This window comes from Panthera uncia, chromosome E1 (genome assembly GCF_023721935.1).
Source record: "Panthera uncia isolate 11264 chromosome E1, Puncia_PCG_1.0, whole genome shotgun sequence".
Lineage (NCBI taxonomy): Eukaryota > Metazoa > Chordata > Mammalia > Carnivora > Felidae > Panthera > Panthera uncia.
In genome coordinates this window covers 56,873,570-56,900,199 of record NC_064814.1, presented here as the reverse complement: position 1 = coordinate 56,900,199, position 26,630 = coordinate 56,873,570, and the positions used below count along the sequence as shown (strand labels likewise).

Sequence of the window (26,630 nt, the reverse complement as noted above, 5' to 3'; positions counted from 1 at the left end):
GAGGGAGGAGGGGGAGAGGGAGGAGGGGGAGAGGGAGGAGGGGGAGAAGGGGGAGGAGGAGGAGGGAGGAGGGGGAGAAGGAAGGAAGGGGAGGAGGAGGAGGAGGGAGACGGTGGAGGGAGGAGATGAGGAGGAAGGAGGGGGAGGAGAAGGGAAGAGGTGGAAAAGGAGGAGGGGGAGGAGGGTGGGAGAAGGGGAGGAGGGAGAGGGAGGAGGCAGTGGCAGGGGATGGGCTGAGCCCGTGCAGACTGGCACACACTGAGCCCGAGCTCACGGAGGACAACAGTAATCAGGGGCTGGATAATAATAAGCCTTCTCACTGCTGGTTTTCTGCTGCAGCACAAACAGATCATTACACCTCATTGCCAACCTCCTCCTGTGGGAGTCAGGTGTCCACAGATCCAAGGGAAGGGACCAGGGAAGCCTCATGACCAAGGAAGCCTGTGAACGGTCTCTTCCCTCATTCCTTGTAAATTGGGGTGCGGGGGGGCAACTGGCTGGCTCAAACGGAAGAGCTTGCGGCTCTTAAATCTTTGGGTTGTGAGTTCAAGCCCCACGTTGGGTGTAGAGATTACTTTAAAAAAATATAAAAGTAATTCTAGATGGGAAGCCAACCAGGTGTCGTGGGGTGGCAGGGGGAGCCACAGGAAAGACAAGGGATGAGGGGGCGTGGAAAGAGCCAGCAGGAAGGGCAGGAGGGCAGAGGGCGCAGAGCTGAGTCAGGCAGCACAGCAGGTGGAGGGTGAGGCCAGCAGGGAGGGGAAGGACGCATGTCTGAATCACAGACTGAGAAAGGAAGAGCAGGGCTGTTCTCCAAAGGGTGGAGACCAGATACTCCTTGGCCCCACCAAAGGCCAGCTCAGAATAAATGACAGCCCCAGGGGTGGGGGGGGCAGGATGAAGCCAACAGGCTCCCCCAACTTCTCAGTAGGCCCACCTCTCCCGTTTGTCCTCAGAAACCGGCGCTGCGCCTGGGGAGCCAGTTCACACGTTCATTCAACAAACACGGAGCGCTTGCCGGAGACCAAACCACGGCCATGAACGCCGCCTCCCTCGCGGAGCCCACAGGAAGCAGCGCTTCTGGAAGGACTAAGGTGAGGTCACCTTAAGGGGGCCAAGGGCCTGCTGGGGAAGTGACATGCAAGCTGACACCAGAGGGCACGGAAGAATCACCCAGCAAGCGGAAGTCTGAGGCAGGAAAGGCTAACTCCCTGGGCCAGGGGCCCGGCAGCCCCCGCCCCAGGCCGGAGTCAGCGAGGCACTTTGCACAGCTCTGTGTCCAGGTCCCGGGTCTCATGTCCCAACAAAGGCACGCGTCCCCATCAGAGCGTCCCAGGTGAGGCCCCGCTCCCCCCCCCCCCCCCCCCCCCCCCCCCCCCGCACGGGTGCTTCCGCTGGGTGGGCCCAGAGCGCCTGCACCCGGGCAGCAGGACAAACAGGACTCTCAAGTTGAGACAATGGATTCTGAACCTGGTCTCTGTCCCGGCCCCAGCGAGGCTAGAGGACTTTCTGGGGATTATAGGGGCTCTAGGGCAGGGAGAGGGGACCCCGAGGGCTCACACCTGGGGGCTCAGTGACTCACCCACCCACGGCCCAGACGGTCTTCTCTTTCCCAAACAAAACACTAGGGAGAACATGAATGTCCAGACCCCAGGAGACGCCCTTTCTGGGACTTTTCTTTCATGAGAAATCAGGCAGCCCCCACCTATCCAACCAGACACCTTACCTACGCTCGTGTCCCATCCCCACAATGGCTCTGGGAGGCAGGCCTTGGCCTTGCCACCCTCGTGTGACAGATGACAAAAACGGGCCCTCGCCAAAGGTCACCCAGGAGGTGACAGAACTGGGGCGTCAGTTGAACTCTGTGTCCAAGGCCTGTGCCCTTAGGGATGAGTGGTGATGGGAAGGCCCCACTACTCCAGGCCCCTCCCTGTCTTCAAAAGCCCAGTAAAAGGCCCGATCTCCCCAGGTCAGCCCTCCCCCGGTTTGGCCGCTCCCCTCCGCGGCACCGGTGGGCTCAGGGCTCAGTCCCCGCCGCGCTCGGACGGTGATGTCCCTGCTTCACAGGCCTGGAGGCCTTCTGAACCTTCCCCTATCCTGCGTCCTTCCCAGATGCCCAGCCCCCCACCCACACCCCGACTTGGCCCCCTGAGGTCACTACAGTAGGGGCCGGTGTTCCCCAGACGAGCTCAGACCTCGTCCCTGGCCGTCTCGCCCTGGCCCGTTTCTCTCAACTCCGTCACGCCCAGCTTCACACACAGTCACCGCCCCCGAAGCGCGCCTTTCCTTGCAAGCGACGTCGCAGATCGCACCCCTTCCCTGCTCGCACGTTTAAGGCAGCACTGAGAACAAACAGCACCCCACACAGTAGGTACTCGCGGACTTCCAGGGAGGGAGGGAGCGAGGGAGCAGGGGACTCCTGGATCTGGAGGGACCCTAGGGGTCATCCGGTCCCGTAGTTCTGGGGGCCGATCTGCATCAGATCACCTGGGGAATAACGTGTCACCGTTCCACCCTGGACCCACTGGATCGCCTCTGGGAGCAGCGCTCGGCACCTGAAGGCTGGAGAGGTGACCCAGGTGACTCTGACTGAGCCTGACTGCGAGCCACTGGTCCCACCCCTTCATCCTGCAAGCGAGGAAACCAAGTCCCAGCAACACGACACGCATCCTGGAAACGAGAGACGGAACCGGAACCGGAACCGGGTCTCCGGGCTCTGAACGCCACGCTCACCGCCCCGTGCATCGTGTTGCCGGAGCTCCACGGCCCCCCGGGGTCAGCAGCCAGGGAGACGTCAAGTCTGCCCAACGCGAGCAGGCTGCGACCCTGGGCCCGCCAAGCACGCGCGAGCCCCCGACTTAGACGGGGCCGGGCAACGCAGCGCCGTGGTCGGCGAGCAGCGCCAGAGGTCCGAGCTGGCGAGCTCTGAGCCCCTGGCCTCCCACGGGCACCTGGAACGATGTAAGACGACCCGCGGGGGCTCTGCTTTACACGCGAGCACTTAGGTGACTTCTCACTCTCAGCAGCGAACGGTGCGGACAAGCACATCCAGGGAGAGCGCCATGCCGGACAGCGGGGTAAGACCCAAGGCGAGCGGTGTCCCCAGGAGTGAGCCACGGGGGCATTCCTTCACTCAAACTCTGAGCACCAGGGCTGGGCACGACAGGCTGGGTTCAAGGAAGAGCACCAACCCCCACTCACACCCGGCTCGACGTAAGGAAAGAGGGGGCTTTAGACGGGAGCGCGAGGGCGCTCTGGGCAGACCCTGAAAGGGGACGGAGTATGTGTGGCCTCGTCTAGGTCGTGCACAGAAGACAGAAAACGTCCATCTGTCTTCGGGATCCGGCACAAAGACTGGTGATCTGGGGACAAAGCCCTGAGAGGTGGACCTAAGTCACCATGCCCACGGCCGCCAGAGGCCTCTGCGACCTGGACGCCGACCCGCGAGGCAGGCCTCCGTGTGCCGAGGGGCTCTCCGCCCTCCCGTCCTCCCGGGTGACCTGACTGCCAAGCCCGCCCCCGTCTCCCCCTGAAGGCCAATGACGCCGCCGCCGCACGTGGAGTGCAAAAGGGAAGGCCAGGGAGCGGGGCAGCCCCCCGCGCCGGCCACCTCTACTCTGAGAAACCCAGCTCGACTCTGCGTCACGCTCCGAGTCCGGTGCGTGGACACCACGCCAGGGACACGGCCTGCCCGGGCTCCAGGAGGCCCAGGAGGCTGTCATCAAAGGGGCCTCAAGGGCCGCTCAGGGCTTCCTACGGCCCAGCCCCCCCCGAAGAGACCTCGGAATACACCACCCGACACTCGAATCGTCCCTCCGTCCACGTCCGAGCCCTGGGCACCCGGAAAGGCCGCTGGTGCTGTGTGAACACAGGTGTGGGGAGCAGAGCCCCCGGGCAGAGGGGCGCCCCCCGCGCACCACCCCCCGCAAACGGCGAGGTGCAGGGCCCGCGGGGCCATCACAGGGCGGGTCTCCTCCTCCCCTTTAACACGCGCAGAGATGCTGCCGCGTTTTGTCACCGTCGTCCCCCGAACGGCCTTCCCACCTTCCTCCAGCCCCTGCCCTGGGCCCCCAGGACGAGGAGCCGGGGCTGGCACGGGCGCCACGGTGGGTCCGGGCCGAGCCGGAAAGCGGGAGGCGGCCAGAAGCACTGACGAGGGAGGGGAGACCCTCGGCTTCTCTTCCCGCTGCCTCGTCCGCCCCTGATTCCCGCACCACTGGGCGCGTATCCGTGTCAGGCCTGGCGCCTCCTGGGAGGCGGGCGGGCGAGGGGTCAGCTCTCCCGACTCAACCAGTGAGGCACCTGCTGCGTCAGGCCAGCTCCACTCTGCACGCGCGCAAAGGGTGGAGGCGGGGATGGTGGGTCCCGGGCCGGGGTTCACGTTTCGTGGGGACAGACAGGCGTGGACATGGGCACTGGGGACGGCTGCACGGCGCGCTTAACACGGCTAAGATGCTCCGTTTTGTGCCTGTTTAGCTGTGATAAAAAAACATTTTTCAGGCAGGAGCGAGAGTCCTCCTCTCTTCCTGCTGAAGGACAGGCCTCTCTGAGTCCGTCTACTCTCCTCCGAACCCAATCTTCTGGATTCCCGTGAGCGTCCTTCCCTCCTGTCGTCACTGCTCCGCCCGGCAGCCCGGCACCCACGAGTCTCCGCCAGTCCCGGGCACGGGCCCCGGGAAGCCAGCACTGCTGGCACGTGCCCGCCAATGCCAGCCCCCCGCAGCCCCCCGAGACTCGGGCTGGCGCCCCACTCCCGCTTCTCGAAACACGCCCCACGTTCAGGAACAGAGCCCGTCCTCTATCGAGACACAGATCCGGACCGCGTGCCCCTCAACGGCTGCAGGCAGTCCTCGCGCAGGCTGCCTCCGTCCACGACGCGGGCCGCACTCCCCGAGCCTCCGAACAGCGTGAGCACAGACACAGGGACGGCGGTGTGTTCCCACGAGAGGTCGCGAGGCCTGCTCGCTGCACCCACGCGTTCACGATGAAAGTCAGGAGGAAACACCACTCTCCAAGCACACGGCCTAGGACGTGGGCCACACAGGGCCCTCTGTCCCCCACGCACCGCCAGGCCCTGCCTCCCGGAGCAGGCAGCCAACGGCACAGGAGCCAACACGCTCAGGCTCTGCAGTGAGTCAGACCTGAGTCCCACTCCGGGATCCGCCGTTTACTGGCCGTCCAGCCCCAGAGAGGTCCGTGGACTCCCTTCTATGAGCCCTGGCGTGTTCCCCCGGGGCGGGGGACGAGGAGAGAGTCGCCCACTCCCGAGGGCTCTGGGAGGGACGGCGAGATTACACGAGGAGAGAACCAACTGCGCTGCGAGGACTGCTTACCGGTCTCACCCACACCCCTTCTGCAGCGACCCCACGCCCACGTATAAAGGACTCGCACTGGAGCAGCCTGAGCTCCAAACCGAAGTAAGAGAAAGGAGCATGTGGGGGTCTAGGGACAAGGGAACCGACAAGCCTCGGAGCCGCATGCTGTCCCTTCCCCCAACCCAGGGCTGTGGGACACGTGGGCCCAGGGGGTTTCCGGTGTGAAGAAGCCTGTCGAGGCCAGAGGGTCTCCAAGCCGTGGTGAGACCAGCCCAGCCCATCAAGCTGTGCTGTCCTAAGGTCCAGGGGCAGCGGGAAGTGGACGGCAGCCCTGTCCCTCGGCTTCCCCCACCTGTCCCTGTCACTGCTCTGTCCCCCGTCACTCACCCACCCCCAGGGGGCCGTTCTCCCCCAGAGCACACCCTAGGAAGGCTGCCTTCCTCCCTCTGCAATCTGAGAGGACGTTCGCACGCACCTCTGTCTTCGAGGCAACAACCGGAGAACAGAAAGACCAGAGAGGAGGGCGCCTGGGCGTCCCAGTCGGTTGAGGGACCGACTCTCGATTTTGGCTCCGGTTGTGATCTCAGGGTGTGGGATCGAGCCCCGTGTGGGGCTCCACGCTGAGCACGGAGCCTGCTTGAGATCCTCTCTCTCTCTCCCTCTGCCCCTCCCGTGCTCTGACACACACACATGCCCTCTGTAAGTAAAACAATTTAAAACACTGGAAAAGAGAAAGACGGGAGAGGAAAGGGAAGTGCGCTAGCCTCCTCTCCCAGACACCGTGGGCACCTGCTCCTGCTGCTGACGCCTGGGCTCCGGAGCGCCCCTGCCTCTTTTCTCGAACACTCTTTCCTGAGCCGCTCAGAATTAAGGACCGAGTACGACACACACTTCAGCCACCTTCTCACAAATGCGCCTTGAGAGAAAGAGCGGGTGGGTGGTAAAGAGAGAACATGAGAATCTTCTTCCTCCCGGTCTGGCTTGGAGCCTGCCCATTTTACCTTCGGAGGTGTGCTGGCAGACAAATAAAAGCTGTCAGGGGAGGCGTGTGCCATGCAGAAGTCATTTACTGCCTACGTCCCTCTCTCCACCCAGAAGGCAGCGAAGGAGGGACTTCACGGCAGAAAGCTGTGCCTTCCCGAGCCCACGCCAGGTTCACAAGAGGCACTACGGGCGACCCGGGCGGAGGCACCAGTGTCCCCCGTGCTGCGGACGCCGGCCCCACACGCTGATGCTGTTAGAGGTTCCCGGATACAGTGACAGCGACGCCCAAACACCCCTGGAAGACAGGTCCTCCTGCCGTGGGGACACTTCCCGGGGAGTCCGAGGCCCTCCGGCCCCCTCCCCTGCCCACCATCTCCACCTTTCCACCTCTCTCCAGAGGCCGCAGCCCCTTCCGCAGCCCGGCCCGCCGCCCGCCCCGCACTGTGGCTGCCCCAGCCCTTTCCGCTGGCGACACGCGGAGTCGGGAACACTCCCCCTGCGCACCCCACTCACCCTTCACTGGCACACAGGGTCAGCTGAGAACCTCGTCTGTTTATACACGGGGTCTACTCACGGGGAGAACCCCACTTCCCACGGCCGGCCGGAGCAAGGCCCGGGGCTGGGCCTGTCCATGCCCATTCCTGGGGGACGCCCCCACCTTCCAGCCCCAGACACCGCTCAGCTCACTGCAACTGGGGACACCCTCCCCTCCCCTACAGGTGACTGCGCGAGAAGACGGAAACGCTAATTACCGGACGGTGGCGATCATTTCACCGAGAGCGCATACGTCGCGACATCACGTTGTTCGCGAGTAGGTATCACTGTCACCAACCTAAAATCACCCATCTAGGGACAACCCTCACACGCCTGCTGTAGACAACAGGCACGCTCACTCGTAGTTCACACACACACACACACACAGCACACAGAGATCCTCCCTCAATAAACAAACACGACGGTCCTAGGAGTCACGGGCCCGTCCCATATACATGCCCTAACCCTTCAGAACAAACTTCTTCCCCCCCCCGCCCCCAAGGGAAGGCTCAGAAGAAATCCTTGTGGAAACGAAGCCTGGAGGCCCCGGGCCCTCGGCTGTCAACCGAACGCTCCGCCCAAAGAACTGCCCCGTTCCAGGGTCTCCCAACTCCGGCCATGGCCGAACTCCTCCCGCTGGTGCCCCCTATTCCTTCTCGGTGCCGCCAGCTCGCTCTTCTGACCTGGGACCTGTCGGTCCCTCAATCAACCACCAAACACTTTCGTCTCACGAAAAGTGAGAAAGATTCTCGTCATATGCTCTCGCGGCCCGCTAAAGTTCTCTGCCACGGCCTTTATCGTGGTTTGTGATGACGCACGCGCATCACTACGTACATGGCCATTTTATCAATGCCTCTCCCCACTCCTAGACTGTAGCAAAGCCACGTCTACCTTGTGCCTCAATGTGACCTCTGTGCCTAGTTCTAGATCTTTCCTCAAACAAAACAAGAAACCTCCCCCACAGTTAGCAAGTACATCCTCAGGCCGCCTGGCCACCAGACTAAGTCTCCAGGGGCTCCCAGGGCCAGTAGAATTCCAGACCTTCCTTTTCTCCTCCCTCCACATTCCCTACCCTTCTAAAGAACAAAAAGCCTCAAGAACCCCCTCAATTAGCCTCTGGAGGTGCTTCCTGTAGATGGCAGAACCCCAGACTCAAGTCAAGGACCGGCTGGTGAGGAGACCAGCAGGAAGGACAGGATGGAAGAGAAGGGAACGTGGGTGTGGCCAGGGCTCACTGCTTTCACCAAGTAAAGTTTCTTTTTTTTTAACGTTTTATTTATTTTTGAGACAGAGAGAGACAGAGCATGAACAGGGGAGGGGCAGAGAGAGAGGGAGACACAGAGTCCGAAACAGGCTCCAGGCTCTGAGCGGTCAGCCCAGAGCCCGACGCGGGGCTCGAACTCACGGACCGCGAGATCGTGACCTGAGCTGAAGTCAGATGCTTAACCGACAGAGCCACCCAGGCGCCCCCCACCAAGTAAAGTTTCTAATGTTCCTATATTCTGTGCGCATTCAGGAAACGGTCTGAAAGTCGACTTATTAACCTGATTACTTTTCATTCTATTCCTTAAACGTAGGAAGAGACTGAGGGAGTCGGGGATGTAAAGGGAATGTTTGGGGAAGAGAAAGGACTTGAGATTTCAAGATGACCGAAAACACGGGACAAAAGAAAATGAGTAGAATCCCCGGGAATCAGAATTGACAAAAACTTCCAGACCTTGAGGATTCCAAGATACTGAGGAAAGCAGTAACAGTTAAGAAAGGGGGAGCTTTGGGGCGCCTGGGTGGCTCAGTGGGTTGCACGTCCGACTCCGACTCTGGTCATGATCTCACGGCTCGTGAGCTCACGCCCCGCGTCAGGCTCTCTGCTGCCAGTGTGGAATCTGCTTGGGATCCTCAGCCTCCCTCTCTCTCAAAATAAATAAATACACTTGAAAGGAAACAAAAAGAAAGGGGGAGCCTGAGCCTGTGGAAGCATGTCTAGGCTGAATGCCCCCAGAGCTCTGAGTCAACAGCTGAGTGCAGCCCCGAGGCCGATGTCACACCCTTCCCGGAGCACCTGGAACCTGGTGCCCGCCAACGCTCGGTGACTGCGGCAGGAAGGTCCTGTACAACTTTGGAGACGGCACCGTTAGTCAGGCCGACTCTTGGACGGCTTCTGGAGATGTTCTCTGGCCCCAGAGCTGTTTGATGTTTCTGGGTTGAGAGATTACCACATTCCTCATTCATAGACCGATGCCCGGGGACAAGCCTATAAAGGGCGTCCCACATACTTCCTGCCGTCTCGTCCCCAAAATGACGGGAGGACACTGTGCGTATCAAGCTGTCCAAAGGTGAAAGGAACGGAGGCCGGGTGCGAAATCCGATTCTGCACGGCACAGCGTTGACTGAGCTCCTGGGGCGAGTGTGAGGGGGGTGCTGCCGCCCCTCCCGCTGCCCACAACCTGTCCCGTCCTGTCCACGGCAGGAAGGGGGCAGTGGCCGAACACCTGGCTCCAGCCGAGCTCTCTGTGGCCTCCCCTCCGTGGGCTCAAGCGGCACCGCGGGCTCCCCAACGGCCCCGCCTCCCCCTGCAGTTTTCCAGGGAAAGAGTCACTACTTAAGTTACTTGGGGCTGCAGGGGGTCGGTGTGCCTGGGGCACCCACCGCCAGCGTCTGGGCAGCTAGCACATCGGAACACGGGTGGGTCCCCCCGGGAACACGTGCCCGGAGCCGCCACTCTCCCAGGGCGCCGGCCCCACAGCCTCGTGCGGAGAGAAGGAAGGGGAAGGAGACACAACGACACAAAATCATCCGAGAAAGAACACCTCTGGCAGCATGACTGCCCATCAACCAGTCCCTCTTCACTGGGCTCCGTGACGTTATTTCAACCCGGCGACACGGGGGGCGGCTCCAGAGTTCCAAGGACCCTGCCGTCTGAAACTTCCAGCTGGCCGCACGGGAAAGAGAAGCTGTTTGATTTGGGAGGTGGGTCACCCACAAGGAGCAACGCAGAAAGGAAAGAGGTCAGCCTGGGGACTGCTCCCCCCCCCCATCCCGTCCACTTTACTGATTTCTACCCTTTGCGAGAAGCCAAGAGCCACAAGTCAGAAGATTCTCCTGGAACATAACCAAGCTTGGACACGGAGAGGGTCTGAGGCAAGACGCCCATATTTTCTCTTGGCAGATCCTAATTTTACTCCAAGGGCATCGCTCGGATGGAAGCTTCCAGAACTCTGTGCACCACCAGACAAAGCCTGATTCCAAAAACAACTCAGAAAAGATGTTCTTAATTGTGTGTCTCCAAGAGAGGGGCAAGAGGAACCCTAACAAGCGTGACATTTATTGAATGCTTTCTCTGAGCGAGCATTGTGCTAGGGGACCGTCACTTGTTGGAATACGCGTTTATTCAACAAACACTGAACCCCCCTTATGTGCAAAACAGGCCCCGGAAAGGCAAAGATGAGCAAAACAGTCAAAAATCCTAGCTCTCGCTGAACCTGCCGATAAAAACAAATATGCGTGTCAGCTGATGACGATGAACGTGAGGAAGGACGGTAAAAGCCGACTAAGGGAACGCTATATAAAACCTGCGTAAAAATAAAGCAGGCCAAGGAGCGTTAGTCCAGACACAGCTGTGCTGGGAGGCTGCTCTGACCGCCGTCTGATGACAGCAACGACGGAAAGGGCCGCCTGCCACACGGGCCCCCTGTGCCGGGAGCTGGACCCGGGACTTAACGCGCAGAACTCTGGCAGCAACTCTCGACTTTGGCACCATTACTGTCCCCACGTAGAGCTGAGAGGAAAGGCTCTTTGCTGCCAGTCGGGGGCCAAGGTGACTCAGTGAGTGAGGAAGCCCCTAGGCTGGTAGGGAAACGGGGTGTCAGAGAGGTCCAGCGAGCCCGTGGAGCCCGAGGTCACCCCGGGGCGGGTCCACTGGCCTCTCCCCGCGGTGCTGGGAGTGCGGGCAGGCCCACCTTCCCCGACGCCAGACTGTTACTCTCAGCACCAGCTGCGAACCACGCCTTAGCTTGAAACCAGAGAGAGACAACCCGGGCCCTCCAGGCCCGCTCAAAAGGGCTGGACGTGGTCCTCTCCCGGCCCCTCCCCGGGCCCCCAACACAAGATGGTGCAGGCCAGGGAGACCAGGTGTCGCCGCTAATTCTCCGGGTCGCCGTTTGTCACTGGAAAACAGGGACAAAACGAGAGATGAACCACCCACAGCCGCTCGCTCTCCAGGAGGTGGGGTGCTCACTCTCCAGGAGGTGGGGCGGAGGGGGCAGGCACTGAGAAAAGGTCAGCAGCGAGGAGAAGGCAGGCCCTCTCTAGCTTCATTTCAAAGAAAGCCCCCTCCCCCTCCTGCCCTGGAGTAGTGGGGTGGGAGGGGGAGGGGAGCACTTCCTCAAGCAGGAGGCAAGAAAGCACCTCGAGCAGGTGTGAGGCCTCTCCTGAGAGGAAGGAGAGGAGAATCAGGCAGGAGGCTAGCGTGGCTTCTAGCAGAGAAATCCAGAAGGGAAATGCCACGTCCAAGGTCAGATTTGCAGAGTGGCTGGAAATCCCAGGCTAGGGGTCCGGGCCAAACTACCAAGAGGCCAAAGGAAAAGGGAAGCCCAAGCAGAGTCCCACAGGGAAGAAACCAAAGGTCACGGTTTGGACCCTCCCGGTGTTTCTTGCATGTCAGTCCCCGCAGCCACGGGAGCCTGTGGCCAGAGTTAATCAACAACCAAGGTGGGGAGGGAAGATGGGGGTTCATCCTAGGGCACAGCCCATTACGGGGGGCTTGCACCTGCACCTTGTCCTACTCCACCTGGGTATCAGCTGAGTATCCCAGTTCAAACTGACCCTCAGAAGTTCCCTCCTAAAGCCTTCAGACCCTCTGCCGGCCAACACACACACACACAGAATGAAATCCAATGCTTAGTCTCCCTCCTGAGCAACTGTTCATCACCTTCTCTCCAGCAAGGCAGGAGAGAACACTGAACTGGCCCAACATTGCACCAAACAAATTATGACCTGAATGTCGACAGAAACTGTGTCACCTAGAGAGACCCAATTAACGACATGACTCTGCTCTCCTCAATTCCCCTCTCCCCTCCGGGCGTATCCGGGGCACCCGTGTGGTTGACCGCCTTTTCCCACTACTGGCCACGTTCCCCGGCGAACTCCAAAGCCAGACACCAAACCCGGGCCTCCCGAGAAGCCCAACCCCCGAGAGGGGAAATCCTGCGCTCCGCACACCTGGGCCTGTTGAGGAAGCCGGAAGGACACCGGACAGAAAGCGCACCTGGGTGGCGGTCTGGAGTGTTCACCTTGAGATCACGAAGTTGCTCCTTAAGCCGGCGCTGCGAGCAGAACAAACGCGGCCGACGAGCTCCCAAATGAGGGCGTGCACGTGCCCTTTTCTGGTCAGCCCCTCCCTGGAGACCCCATCACCTCCCCCTTCCCTCCAGCACACGCAGACCTGCCCGCCGCCATCCCGACCTCCCCACCGACCACACGCATGTGTGTGTACACGCACAGAAACATCCTCTCCCCAGCCCGAGCCTGGGTTTCTTTAGGGAACCAGCGCGTCCCCCCTCCCCCCTGCACTTGTCTCGGCTCCAGCCCCACACCGCTGCAGAGTTGGTAATGTAATATGCGGGGACCCTGAGGCCGGAAATGCCTGGTTCTGGGCTGCTGCACTCGAAACGCGAGACCAGGCGTAGGGAGAGCCGCGCACGGGGACCGCGGCGGCCGCGGGGGGCGCGGGGTGCAGACGGAAAGGCTGAAATTCCGGCCAGGGAGGACGTGCCATTCAGGGGCGGGCGAGGAGGAGGAAGGGCGAGGAGGGGGAGGCTGTCGAGGCAGTTGCAAAGTCAAGATCCGAGGCGCCGAGATAGGGGAGGAGGAGGAAGGAGACGCGAGCAGGGGCAAGGCTGGAAAGAGGCCGAGAGCGGGGCCGGGGAGGGGCACCGCCGGCACGACCGTGCAGGTGGCGGGGCGAGGTCTGGGGGAAGCGGGGTGGGGGAAGGGGTCCGGGGCCCGAGTGCGGGCCGAGGCGGCGGGGGAGCGTGGGGGCGGGGCAGCACAGGGCGGGGACCGACCTGGCTCCCGGAATCCGCAGCGCGTGCACGGACAGGGGGGAAGCCAAGGGCGGGGGCCCCGCGGCGGGGGGCGCCCCGGGGGGCACGTGAGGCGCGCGGCCGCGCCGCTCCCCGGCGGCGGGGGCAGGAACCGGGGCGAGACTGGGGGCGGCGCGCTCACCCGCAGGGCGGACAGGTCGATGTCGTCCAGGCTGCGGGCGGGGGCTGGGTCGCCCATGGCCTCCGCGGGCAGCCGGGCCCCGGGGCCGCTCACGCGCCGGCTCGGTTATTCCGCTGCCGCCGTCGCCGCTTCTCCCCCATCGGGGGGGATCCCGGGGGCGGACTCCGCCGCGCCTCCCCCGGAGGACGCAGAGGGGGAGGGCCGGCGGGAGGACCGACCCACCGACTGACAGGAGCTGGCGCCCGGTCCGCAACCCGAGCCTCCCGACTCTCCTGCGCAGGCGCGGAGCGGCCGCGCTCCGGGAGGGTGGACGAGGGAACGTGACGCGAGCGCGCCGGGTTCCCCTCCCCCTAGGCGCCGACACCTGCGCGCAGGCGCAGCAGCGAGAGGGAGCGCAAGGCGCGCGCGAGGACCGACCGACCGCGCGAGCCGGGCGAGAAGAAGTGGGCGGTGGCCGGGCGGCCGCGGAGCGCGCCCACCGGCCGGTGCGCGTGCGCACACGCGTTTCCTTCCCTTCGCCTGTGTTTTGCCCTCTCTCTCCCGCATTTCCTCCTTCGCTCTCCTTTGACGCTCTTCCTTCCCTTTTCTTCCTCTTTCGCGTGCCAGCTGCCAATCAAGCCACCCACCTCAATTTGCGGGGGAAGGGGGGCGGGACCTAGCCCCCCTATTACTAGGGGGGTTGTTATGGTAACTCCCCACGCGAGGGCTGGATGGCCTCTAGATAGGATGGGCTGTCCACCCACCTGATTGCCATGGCAACAGTGGAGCCGCCGAGGGAGGGGCCTCTGGGTGGGAATCTGGCTGGAGAAACCACGTGGGAGTTGGGCGGGGGTGCCGGCTGCCTCCGGAGTGCCCTTTACCCCCTTCCCCGACTGGGGGACCTCGGAGGGGACGGGGAATCCTACCGCACCCCTTTGTCTCTGCACCCTTCGTTCTGCGCAAAGGAGCTGTTTCAACAATTATTCATTGATCGCTGGAGCCGCGGGTGGGGAAAGGGGTAGTAGGGAGAGGAGGAGGAACCCACGTCCAACCTCTTCAAATCGCGCGCGGGTCACCTTGGGTCTGGTGTTGGCACAGCACCCCCAGCCATTAGCCTCACGGGAGGCGGGGTGATGCTGTGAAAAGAAGGAGGAGTCGTGTTCCGCCACTGTCGTGCTGTGTGACCTTGAGTAAGTTGCTTTGCTTCTCTGGGCTTTTCTTTAACTGTGAAGTTGAGGAGGAAGGGAGTTTGATCCCCGAGATCACTTCCAGCAACAGTATTGTCTGTGAAAGACTCCGCCAGCGCCAGCGGTCTTCATGCAAACATCGTTTAGGAGAGTTAGAATGAAAAGTCCTTGGATAGGGGTTAACATCCTCCTTTCCGGACACTTCTCTTTGGCCCATTCGTATGCACATCCAGTTTTGCTCTCCTCCCCTCCTATTTACCTTGTCGTTGTCCTTGTCCAAGCCACAGTCCCCACCTACCCCCATTACTCTTTAAAGCCACCTGCTTGGTCTCCCTGCCTGGACCCTCTTAAGTCAATTTTCCATACCCACAGTGATCTTTCTAAAACTCACATCTGATGTCACTCATGTTTGAGACCCTTCGCTGCACCCTTCCCCTCTGTCTTTTGAATACAGTAGGGCACCAAAGACCTTCAAGATTCTGCCTGCTTCTCCTGCCTTGTTTTTCACCACTCCACCATTCAGCCTCATATATCCTAGCCATGTTGAAATCTACTCACAGTGGCCAGAACTCAACAGACCCTCCTGCAGCTTGTGCACCTGCTGTTTCTTCTCCCTGGAATATTCGGGCCATGCCCACTCTCACTGCCTTTTGCTTTGTCCTACGTGTGTCTAAGTCACCTCCTCCAGGAAGCCTTCCCTGACCCACTAGGGCTGAGTTTAGCTCTTCTGTTTTAGCTGCCTGGCTTCAATGTATGCTCACGTTTGACACTTTTAAGTGTCTGTTGAATCTCCTTAAAGGCAGCAGTCATGTCAGCCTTGTTCACTACAGGTCTTGGCACCCATTAGAGGTTCAGTATCACGTAAGTGAATGAAGCCCTCTGTTATCTGGGCAGGCACTCATGCAAGATCAAGACCATGGGAGAGGAGGGAAAAAACAATTTGAAGTTAGTGCTTTGGGCAGGTCATTAATCTCTCAGAGACTTAGAGATAATAGGGAGATTAATAAAGTAAAACTAGATATGTAAAGCACTTGGCATATACTAGGTCTTTGATAAGTTTACTTATGCCCGACTCATAGGCAGTGTTTAATAAGGGATACTGAATTCGGGCACCTGGCTGGCTCAGTCCGTTAAGCGGCTGACTCTTGATTCCGGCTCAGGTCATGTTCTCACAGTTCATGAGTTGGAATCCCTCATCGGAGTCCGGAGGCTGCTTGGGATTCTCTCTCTCTGTCTCCCTCTGTCCCTACCCAGGTTGTGCTCACTCGCTCTCTCTCTCTCTCTTTCAATAAATATTTAAAAAAAAAGGGGGGGGGGAGCTACTGAATCAATGAATGAGCAAATGAAGACCACAAGGATAGGATAGCCCTCAAACCTCAAAAGGCAGTGCAATCTGGAAGGTGAGAAGTGCAGAGAAACAGGACTGACCCCCTGTGCTCCTCATTATTTTTTTTTTCAACGTTTTTAATTTATTTTTGGGACAGAGAGAGACAGAGCATGAACGGGGGAGGGGCAGAGAGAGAGGGAGACACAGAATCGGAAACAGGCTCCAGGCTCCGAGCCATCAGCCCAGAGCCTGACGCGGGGCTCGAACTCACGGACCGCGAGATCGTGACCTGGCTGAAGTCGGACGCTTAACCGACTGCGCCACCCAGGCGCCCCTGTGCTCCTCATTATTGAAGCTGGAGAAATTCAATGTACAGTGACCCTAATCTCCCCCTCCACAGAATAGTAATAGTGACCCTAGCCCCATACACACACACACACACGAATTATAAAGGATCCCTAGGTTGGTTTCTTCCGGTTGTGAATCAGACACATTCTGTGCAGATCTTCACATCTGATGGCTTCCAGAGAGGCTGACCTGCTGAACTTGTCTTCCTCCGGTTGCTTTAACAGTAACTGCTAGAACCTGAATACACTGCAGAATTGTCCCCGTCCTCAGAGTCATGCTCACTGTTTGCATGGCTCCTATGGAAGCATTCTGTCGGCCTAGAGTTTAGTGGTTTCTTGAGATATTAAAAAAAAAGGCACCCCCTCCTCCGAGGACAAACGAAATCAATAAAGAACTGCTTGGCCCCAAACATTAAAAAAAAAAAAGGGGACATATGGATACATGAGGGTTCGTATTGTCTTTTGTATGTGTATAAGAGACTGCCCGTAATAAAAACTGAGAGATGATGTGGTAGAGAAAGCCTGGATCGGGCTTCAAGGAAAGTTAAAATATTAAAAATAAGACAACTTATAGGACCCCTCGGAGATGGATGAACATCTCATACAGGCCCAGGGGCCGTCAGGACCTCCCGCTCACCTTGGGAGGCTGGATTCCTTCTCTTGCCGGGTCTAGGGCCACCTCTTCTGGTTCCAAGCCCGCTGCTTGCCCCCCGCACTATGGTGGCCTCCATTCGAGAAACTCCAGGACTAATGTGGGGTTCGGGGGTGGTGCTGAGGGACCAGCAGTGTGGTGCAGAAACCCACCAGCCCCAGCCCACCTCGGGACAGCTGCCGCCCCCACCGCCCTCCTCCACAGTTAATGAGGTAAAAGTCCCCCAGGGAAGGAGGCACTTAGGCTGACAATGAGGCTAATTAGCAGAATGCCAATTAGTACCAGGGGACCGTTGGATGTGGGAGGGAGGAGGATTTCTCGTGTGATGGGGGCTTCTTCAGAGGAAAGGAGGGCTGGATTCAAAGGCTGGGAGCCAGGCGGCGAGCCTCCCCTCCCTCCACGCTGTCATCCACCAGCATGCCCCCTCTTCCAGAAAGCCTTCCTAAACTGCTTGCCCTACCCCACCCCCAGCTCGTTTCTCCCCGCTCCTGTGGTCAGTTCCAAGACCGAGGCTGAGGGACATCACGGACGGAAACCCAAGATCTGTGCTCAACTTTTTTCCTAATTGCAAAGCAGTTCGGATACAGAAAGAGATAGGAATATGTATATTACAACTTCATCGACCGACCACTCAGCTTAAGAAAGAAATTACACGGGGCGCCTGAGTGGTTCAGTCGGTTAAGCGTCAGACTCTCCATTTCAGCTCAGGTCACCATCTCCCGAGTCGAGCTCCGCACTGGCAGCACGGGGCCTGCTTGGGATTCTCTCTCCCTCTCTCTCAAAATAAGCAAACATTAAAAAAAGAGAGAGAGGGGCGCCTGGGTGGCTCAGTCGGTTGAGCGTCCGACTTCGGCCCAGGTCATGATCTCCCGTCCGTGAGTTCAAGCCCCGCGTCGGGCTCTGTGCTGACAGCTCGGAGCCTGGAGCCTGTTTCAGATTCTGTGTCTGCCTCTCTCTCTGACCCTCCCGCATTCATGCTCTGTCTCTCTCTGTCTCAAAAATAAATAAACGTTAAAAAAAAAAAAAGAGAGAGAGAAATGCTACCAATTCACGTGGAGAACTCTGTATACCCATTATCACCTCCTCCCCACCTGCCCTGGGATGTGACCTTCTTCAACCCAATGTGTGCCACACTCATACCATTTACAGGCAGGCCTAGTCTTAGCATATATTTTTTTAAATTTTTTTAACATTTATTCATTTTTTGGTAGAGACAGGGCGTGAGTGGGGGAGGGGCAGAGAGAGAGGGAGACCCAGAATCCGAAGCAGGCTCCGGGCTCCGAGCGGTCAGCACAGAGCCCGACGTGGGGCTTGAACTCACGAACCGCGAGATCATGACCTGAGCCGAAGTCGGACGCCCAACCAACTGAGCCACCCAGGCGCCCCAAGCATATTTTTTTTTTAAAATGGGAGGTTTGCGGCAACCCTGTGTCAAGCAAGTCTGTTGGTGCCATTTTCCCAACAACGTGTGTTGTTCGCTTTGGGTCACATTTTGGTAATTCTTGTGATATTTCAAATTCTTCATCCTTATATTTGCGGTGGTGATCAGTGTTCGATTCTGACTCACTAAAGTCTCGAATAACATGTAGCGATTTTTAGCAATATTTTTTATTTAAAAACAATTAAAAAACCACTTTTTTTAAGTTCATTTAAGTAATCTCTATACCCAGCGTGGGGCTCGAACTCACAACTCTGAGGTCGAGAGTCACATGTTTCTCCGACCGAGCCAGCCAAACGCCCTGGCAATATTTTTTTAATTAAGGTATGTACATTGATTTTTTTTTTTTTTTGTCCGTAGACACAATACTGTCGCACACTTAATAGATTACAGTGTAGTGCAAACATAACCTTTTTTTATGATGTTAGGCTTTAATGGCATGTATGCCTGTGTTAATACAGAGCAATGAGACCCAGCGGCCGCAACAATGTTTAACCGGAAACAGCTTCTTGGTGCGTCAAAGTAAAAGAGCCCAAGAATGTGGACCTAACTGCTACGTGCCCCGGGAAGCCCAGACATTCATGTGAGTCACTTTACTGCAATGTTGGCTTTATGGCCACGGTCTGGAACGGGACCTTTCTACCGCAGAGTATGCCTGTGTTGTCTCTTTTCCCTCTGCAGTGGCGCTGGCCTGTGGAACTTTCTGCGGTGATACAAACGGCCTGTAACTGCTTGATGTGCTGACCCCTGGCACGAGTGGCCACCGAGCACTTGCTAGTGTGGCAAACGGCGGATGCGCCCCAAATCTATAAATCACCGACTACATCTCTGCAGCCGGCCATTTATGGAAGAGTCATTCCCATTTCCCAGCTGGGACCACTGAGGCCCGGAGAAGTGATAAGACTTGAGAAGGTCGCCTAGGTGATGACAAGCCCAGGATGCGGGCCCAGTTCTTCCTGCCCTGGAGCCTGTACCCTTAACCGTTCCCACAGGGGCTCCCCTACGCCTCTTCCTGTGCTGTCACCCGCGGAACGAGGGACGGCCCCTCTGAGCCCAGCCCTTCTCTCCTGTACAGCTGAAGCAGCGGCTCCCAGGCCCTCCAGGCGTCCTGGCGTGGCCCTGCCCTTCCTTTTCCAACACCTCCCCTTCCCAGCAGCTGGGGGACGGAGCTCCGGAAACTACAGGCAGGTGCAGTGGGGATGAGGCTGCAGGAAGGAGCCGGGAGGCGGGTGGGGCGAAGGCGCGGGGCCCCAGTGCCACATGCGGGCGGGGAGGGGGAGGCGTGCGCTCGGGCCGAGGTTCGGCCCAGGAAGAGCCGGGGACCTTGTCTAGACTAGGCGTTTATTTATGAAATGCTCACTGAACGGATACAAAGCTAGTGTCTGTCCACAGGCAGGGGAGGGGGTAAGTGTGCACCCCAGCCCCCGCCCTGCCCACCGCGGGGGCGAAGCCAGGGGCGGGGGGGCTTCACTCTTCCCTCCACCTTGGCAGTAATGGCAGGGAGGGGGTTCGGGGGCAGGAGGAGGAAGGCCCAGGACAGGACCTCCCCCAGGGAGGCATCCCGGGCGTGGGGGCAAGGGTTTGCCTCTGCCCTGGAACAGTGGTTTGAACCGGGCGGCAGGGGGGATGAACTCAGGATGCCCTCCTGCCCCCCCCAACCCCCGCCCCGCCAGCCCAGAGGCGGAGTGACCTCTTCAGCTGCTTCTCAAGGAAGGGTCCCCGTGGCTTCTCTTCTCTAGTCCTCTTCTGGCATGCCTGCCCTCCCCCTGGTCTCAGAGGGCACTGCCCTCCAGCGTGAGGGTTGGGGGCAGGGAGCCAGCCTCGGTGGAGCCCAGCGGCAGGTAAGCTGTCCCGGGCTGAAGCCGCAGCTATGTCCACACTTCGAGGGGCATCACGCCTTCCTTGCTCCCCAGGGGGGGCAGCAAAGACTCATCCTCCAGGAACTTGAGGGGAAAGTGGACCAGGTGGCCCTGGACCTGGGTGAGCTCAGACCGGGCCAGAGGTGGGCTGACTGTGGCCAGGGGCTCCACGGCCACGTACTCCCGGAGCGCCCTGAGAGAGCGTGTGGCATTGGATGGCAGGCAGCGGAAGATCTGTGGGTGGGGGGCACAGAAGCCAGTGGGGCTTGGAGACCCTCGGCCAAGAGTCCAAGGTGCCCCCGCTCCCCACACCATATCCCCCCACGCTGACCCTGAGCCACTGAATCCCACGATGTGCCCCCCACACCCTCATCCCCCTTTTGGGAACGGCTTGGCGGTGGGGCCTCGATCCTACCCCGAACGGGATAACCCGTGGATTTCCACACAGTCAGCCCCGCTCGGCGCCCACCTGCTCATAGATATTGGCATTGCTCTCGGCTGTGTCCTGCCACAGCTGAAAGAAGTCATCACAGACAGGGTCTCGGAGATCCAGGTCTGGCCGGGCGTGTGCCCCGAGAATCACACTATGGGACAAAAGGGTCTCTGCAAGGTCAGATTAAGATCCTTGGAGGGGCGCCTGGGTGGCTCAATAAGTTAAGCGACTGGCTTTGGCTCAGGTCATGATCTCACGGTTCGTGAGTTCAAGCCCTGCATTGGGCTCTGTGCTGATGGCTCATAGTCTGGAGCCTGCTTCGGATTCTATGTCTCCCTCTCTGTCTGCCCTTCCCCTGCTCACTCTCTGTCTCTGTCTCTCAATAATAAATAAACATTAAAAAAAAATGAAAAATAAAAAAAAGATCCTTGGAGAAGGTGAATATCAGAAAAGTCAGATTATTCCTACGCAGGTAATTCAAAATAAACCCGATGTTAAACAGTACAATAAGCACAAATGAATCCAACAGAATTTACTTTGTATCTTCTTTGGCCACTATTTTGATGCTTTAAAAAAAAAAAAAAACTACCAAGTTATTTTTAAAGTATTTGTTTCTCAGGGCGCCTGGGTGGCTCAGTCTGTTAAGCGTCTGACCTGGGTCAGGTCATGATCTCACGGTTGGTGAGTCGGAGTCCCGCGTCAGGCTCCGTGCTGACAGCTCAGAGCCTGGAACCTGCTTCGGATTTTTGTAATATCTGTTTCTCATGGTCTTGATATCCCTACTTTCCCGGTACCCTATGCTAGATTGGGAAACCCTCGCACCGCTCCAGAGGCAGAGTAACCCCCTCCCAACTTGTTCCCCACCCGGCCTTACCTGAAGCAGTGCTTCCGCAGACTCAAAGCAAACCGGCCCGCCTGATACTCCCCACCGTCCATGAGGGATGGTTCCATCTCTGTGTCCTCGATCAGCACGGCCAGCTCACTGTCTCGCTTCCCCAGCAAGCTCCGGTCGTTGATGTTGGCGGAGCCTGGGATGGGCGCAGGACGCGACGTGTCTGCCTGAGCCCGGGGGCAGGGGGTGGGGAGTGGGGGGTGGGGGGTGGCAGGGGGTGGGGGGGCCCTGCCCCATCAACTCTGCCCGAGGACCAGCCAGCTTCCGTCACCTCCCGCTGGGCCCTGCTCCACCCCCACCCCCCCCAGCGCTGCCGGGGACCCAGCATCCAGGACTGACCGATGATGACCGTCCGGTCATCTGCGATGAGCATCTTGCTGTGGATGTAGATGAGTTCGGAGACCGGGTGCCCGCCCAGCTCTCCGTGTGTGCGAAGCCCGCAGATGGATATGTAGTCCCGCCACGCTGTCCCCACTGTGAGAAAGGGGGCGGGGGTGTAGGGAGGGGTGCCCTCCTGTGCAGATGGAGCCCTGTCCCAGCTGCCTCCCCACTTCGTCTATACGCGTCTCCCTGCAGTAAAGACTGCCTGCCGTCTCCGAGCAGTAGCCCCAGAGACACGCAAGAAGGCCCCGGGGCTGCAACCCCCCAGCCCCCAGCACTCACTGGCTGCTTTGAGGCGATGTAGGATCGAATATTCCCCACGGCACAGGGTCCTGAGGGAAAAGAGCCGGTGAGGGAGGTGGAGGCTGGGGGAGCTGGTGGGGGATGTCAGGAGAGAGGCGGACCTCTGAAGTCCAGCAGGAAGGGATGGGGACAGAGTCAGGGCAGGGGCACGGGTGGATGGCCACGGAGAGGCAGAGTCTGGCTGGGGGTCACCTGTAAGTGAAGTGCAGAATGGCCTGGATGGAGTTACCACCACCTGTCGTGATGTCACCTTCAAACCCCGGCAGCAGGGGCAGAAGCACGTAGACTCGGAAACGCTGCCCCTGTCTGGGAAGGGGGCGGAGTCAGAGGTCTCACCTGTCCCCCCCCAAGCCCCGCCCCTCCGCTGGGGCTAAACCACGCCCACAACCCCATCCCGCGGCCACTCCCCGCCCCCCTTACTTGTGGGCCTTCAGGATTCTGTCCACAATCTCATCGCCCACCTTGTTCAGAACGGTCCGCCCGTCCGAGCAGCTAATAAAGAACTGATTCTGAGGCAGGGACCAAAGAGAGACATCAGCAGCCAGGCCCCTGGCCCCTGCCAACCCCAGGCCTAGGCTCCAGGCCCTGGCCCCGGGCTGCGCATTTCTCCAGGCCTGGCTACGCTGGCCCTCAAGGACCGATCCCGCCGCTGTCAGGTCCCTCTCATCCCCCCGGGGTCCGCTCCATTCTCTGCCCCGCCCTCACCCCCGTCACACCTCGATGTACAGGAAGTGCTGGCTCTCCCTGATGGTGTGCAGGTAGGCATTGAGGATGGAGTTTTCCACCGTCCCTGCTGACCAACGGTCCACCGACCGCAAGACCTGGCGGAACAGCGAATATGCTGTGGCTCCCGACCCCAGGAGAGGAGGGGGCGGGGCGGGGGGAGGGGGGCTCTCGGGCCAGGGGCCCTGGGCTGGAGGGAGGGAGGCGTGAGGACGGGCTGAAGAGGGGGCCTCACCTGCACAGTGGCGCACTGCCCCCCGGGGATCGTGAAGGAGAGCTGGTCCGCGGTGCTGGTGGATTTGGGCAGCAGGTAGGGGTACACGGGGGTCTTGTACTTGGCCTTGGTCGTCTGAGGTGGAGTGATGGCAGTCGGCGGGAGGCGGCCCCTTCCCGACCCCCCCCCCCCCCCCCGAGCCCCCGCAGGAGGGAGTGGGCACCTTGGTGAAATTCCAGCGCTGGATGAAGTGGCGGGCCAGGTCCCGGGCGGGCAGACCGTGGACGGCCACCCCTACGTCCCGCCATGGCATCCGGGGCGTGGTCTCCCTGTCGATGAAATCTGGGGGGCCCCCGGGAGGATCAGGGGCAGGGAGGAGGACGAGGGGACCAGAGGGAGAGCTACACTACCCTTGACCCAGCTCATCCCGTTCTCGGTTCCCGCCTCGATGTCTGCCCCTACTCTCAGCTTTTGGGGGCTTGGGAGGAGGGGACCCTCACCCTCAAAAGGCCGGTCCAGCTGCACCCAGTCCTTAGTGATAAGATTGCTGTAGTCCTTGCCCAGCCAGAAGAGTTGGTTTTGGGACAGGTCTGGGGTGGCCGGAGCATCTGAGCCGGGGGTGGGAGGCTGTAGGGAACACACCCAAGCCAGGGGCAAGGAGAGGTCATGGAGGCCGCACAGAGCCAGGGCCACAGAGAAGAGAGGAGCACTGAAAGTGTGAGACACAGAGACACAGAGAGTAAGAATGAGACAGAGAGAGTCCCACCCTGGCCCTCCCCTTCGGCCGCACTCGCTACCCCGGGGGAGTGGGACGCGGTCGTGGGCGTGGGGAGAGGACTGGGCCTCCTTCAAGGCACCTTCCTGGGGTCCCAGAAAGAGGAATCCCCGGGGCGGGCAGCACGCGAGTGACCAGCGGGGGCGGGCTGGCGCTGGGGAGGGGTGCGCCTAGGGACGCTCAGGGAGGCCTGGGGGGACCACCTGCAGGGCGGCTGGTTCAGAGGGGTCCCCGAGGTCAGTCAGCCGGTACTGCAGGTCGTCCCAGCGGCCGTAGGCGAGGTCCAGCCCCCCCAAGAAGGCCACTACTTGGTCCACGACCAGGAGCTTCTCATGATGGGCCCACAGCGTCACCTGGTCCGGGTGGCGCATCACCTGCAGCAGGTGTGGGGGCAGGTCATGCGGGCGGGCTTAGCGGAGAGAAGATGGAGACATTGGGAGGGAGGATGGGGGGGACAGGAATATGGGGGGATGAGATGTTCAAGGAGAGGGAGGGTCGCGGGGCGCCTAGGTGGCTCAGTCGGTTGGGCGTCCGACTTCGGCTCAGGTCATGATCTCACAGTCCGTGAGTTCGAGCCCCGCATTGGGCTCTGTGCTGACGGCTCAGAGCCTGGAGCCTGCTTTGGCTTCTGTGTCTCCCTCTCTCTCTCTGCCCTTCCCCTGCTCACCCTCTGTCTCTCTCTGTCTCTCAATAATAAATAAGCGTTTAAAAAAAAATTAGAAAGGGAGGGTCGAGGGGGTGGGGAAGTGTGGCGAGGAGGGTCGTGGTTTTTGGGGGCGTCTCTGACGCCTGACGGTCACCTTTATGTTGGGGTGCAGCAGCATCAGAGCCCTCTTGCTGTAGCCGCTGTTAATGCCCAAGGCCAGCTCCACCTCCTTAAACAGCAGTACGGACACACGGACACCCTCCTCCTGGTGGTGAGCGGGGGAGGGGGGGTCAGAACGGCCCCCCCCCGCAACCTCCCGAATCCTTCCCCATTCTTGGGGTTCTGTATATCCGTGCACTCAGCCTGGGGATCCTCAGTGCTCACACCCTGCTCTGATGCTCTCAGCAAACTTAGCAGTGGGTGAGCACACTGTTCACCTGCCCATCCATCCATCCATCCATCCATCCATCTTCCCAGCCATTTACTCACCCCCATATGTGCCACCTGTCATCCATCTATCCCTCACCCCCCCCCCACTACTGATCCACGTTTCCACCCTCCTATCCTTCCATCTATCCCCCCTTTCCATCATCCATCCACCCACCGGCCCCTCCTCTCGATCATCTGTCTATCCATTAACGTCTATGGATGTCCCCAACATGGCGGACACCGGGCCTTATACTGAGGCTAGCGATGTCACTCCCGTGAGAAAGGCAGACACGTACACCCCCAGGTAACGCCACCAGGTGTAATGGGTACTTGGAGAGAAGTCTGCACCAGGTAGAGGAGGAGCATGAAGGGGGAGGTGTAGGTTCCTCTTAAGGAAGAAAAGGAGGTGATGCTTGCCAGATAGCAGCCCACGATAGACGTGTTTCCTCCCCTGAAGCTTCAGCTTCCTTTCCTTCTCCCTTCTGACCCACCTCCACGCACCTCCCCTCCCGCCTGCCACTGTCCTCACCGCCTTCTTCTTGAGCATAATGTCCAGTCTCCAGTCATCTGAATGGGCCGGACGCTTCAGGTAAATCTCAGGACTCAACCTGGGATTCAGGGCAGGGGGTGAAGGGCAAGCAGCCAGCCACTTCTGCCCTGCCCCTCCCTCCTCTGGCCTGTAAGCTGATCCGGGGCAGGCCCTATCCTGCCCCTTCCTGCCTGAGCTTTTCCCCTACTCACCACCAGTCTGTGATGAAAATCTCCTCTTGAGCTCCTTCAATGGCGTCTGCCACAGCGGCAAAGTAACCCGCCCCGTTCACAAACCTGGAGGGAGGGGAAGGTCAAGCCAAGGAGGTCAGAATCAGAAGCCAGAAAGCTCTGGAGAGTGAAGACCGGAGGACAGTCATGGATCAGAGGTGACGGCAGGGTCAAAGATCAGGAGTGATCAGAGAAATCAGACGATGTCAGACGTATGAAAGGGGGACAAATTTGCCAGTTTAAGCTAAGTAAAATTAAAAATTACAACGAAGATGACTAAAGGTGGGGAACATTAGCGCATCATACATAAAGAGTTCCAGCGAATCAATAAGAAAAAGACACACAGGCCAACGGCGAAATGAACAAAGATTAAGAACTGACAGTTCACAGAGGAGATTAAAATGGTCAACCATAGGAAAAGATGTTTAATCTCAGTAGTAAAGACGGAAATTGATATCAAAATGGAATAACATGTCTTTAATCCACTAAATTGTCAAAAATAAAGATCACTGGCAATGTTCAATATTAGCATGCAGGAGAATGAGAATCCTCATAGACTGGGAATATACTTCGGTTATAGCCTTTTTATTTTTATTTTTTTAACATTCATGTATGTTTGAGAGACAGAGTGTGAGTGGGGGGGGGGGGGGGAGGGGGGGGGGGACACAGAATCCGAAGCAGGGTCCAGGCTCCGAGCTGTCAGCACAGAGCCCGACGCGGGGCTCGAACCCACGAACCGTGAGATCATGACCTGACCCAAAGTCGGACGCCTAACTGACTGAGCCACCCAGGCGCCCTGGTTATAGCTTATTTAGAAGACAGTTTGGCAGTATTCGAATATCAGACACACATACTGTTTAATACCATTAAATGCACATAGTAATTCTATTTCTAGGGATGCATCCTATTAAATGCTTTGCTTAGGCAAAGACTGTGTTCAGTGCAACATCGCTTAAAATGAGAATTTGGCTCCCCTGCTGATGTCCTCTCTCCCTCTCTCAAAATAAATAAACCTAAAAAAAAAAAAAGAAAAAGATTTGTAAAATGAGAATTTGGGGCGCCTGGGTGACTCAGTCGGTTCAGCGTCCAGCTCTTAATCTCAGCTCAGGTCTTGATCTCAGGGTTGTGAGTTCAAGCCCCATGTTGCACTCTGCGCTGGGTGAGAAGCCTACTGAAGGAAAGAAAAAGAAAAGAAAAGAAAAGAAAAGAAAAGAAAAGAAAAAAGAAAAGA

At 59.0% G+C, this 26,630-nt stretch overlaps 2 protein-coding genes across 8 annotated transcripts in view; both read right to left on the bottom strand.

Annotated features, from left to right (window-relative positions):
- The window catches only part of MINK1 (misshapen like kinase 1), a 43,615-nt gene extending 30,142 nt beyond the window's left edge, over positions 1 to 13,473 (bottom strand). For 3 of the 7 annotated variants that reach the window (XM_049637151.1, XM_049637154.1, XM_049637152.1), the window contains exon 1: positions 13,056 to 13,461. In XM_049637151.1, the coding sequence (XP_049493108.1) occupies positions 13,056 to 13,112 (57 nt within the window). In that variant the 5' untranslated portion in view covers positions 13,113 to 13,461. Of the gene's footprint in view, positions 1 to 13,055 lie in introns of all 7 variants that reach the window. The other 4 variants (XM_049637150.1, XM_049637153.1, XM_049637155.1 and 1 more) reach the window with 3 other exon arrangements.
- A 5,836-nt stretch (positions 13,474 to 19,309) lies between these two features.
- Positions 19,310 to 26,630, bottom strand: part of PLD2 (phospholipase D2) — an 11,896-nt gene continuing 4,575 nt past the window's right edge. The window contains exons 10-24 of the mRNA XM_049637147.1: positions 25,382 to 25,465; positions 25,170 to 25,248; positions 24,366 to 24,476; positions 23,769 to 23,939; positions 23,291 to 23,417; positions 23,014 to 23,132; positions 22,812 to 22,925; positions 22,570 to 22,674; positions 22,274 to 22,362; positions 22,046 to 22,159; positions 21,833 to 21,882; positions 21,509 to 21,643; positions 21,152 to 21,305; positions 20,314 to 20,428; positions 19,310 to 20,078 (exon numbers count right to left, since the gene is read on the bottom strand). Of these exons, the coding sequence (XP_049493104.1) occupies positions 19,854 to 20,078; positions 20,314 to 20,428; positions 21,152 to 21,305; positions 21,509 to 21,643; positions 21,833 to 21,882; positions 22,046 to 22,159; positions 22,274 to 22,362; positions 22,570 to 22,674; positions 22,812 to 22,925; positions 23,014 to 23,132; positions 23,291 to 23,417; positions 23,769 to 23,939; positions 24,366 to 24,476; positions 25,170 to 25,248; positions 25,382 to 25,465 (1,792 nt within the window). The 3' untranslated portion in view covers positions 19,310 to 19,853. The remainder of the gene's footprint in view (positions 20,079 to 20,313; positions 20,429 to 21,151; positions 21,306 to 21,508; positions 21,644 to 21,832; positions 21,883 to 22,045; positions 22,160 to 22,273; positions 22,363 to 22,569; positions 22,675 to 22,811; positions 22,926 to 23,013; positions 23,133 to 23,290; positions 23,418 to 23,768; positions 23,940 to 24,365; positions 24,477 to 25,169; positions 25,249 to 25,381; positions 25,466 to 26,630) is intronic.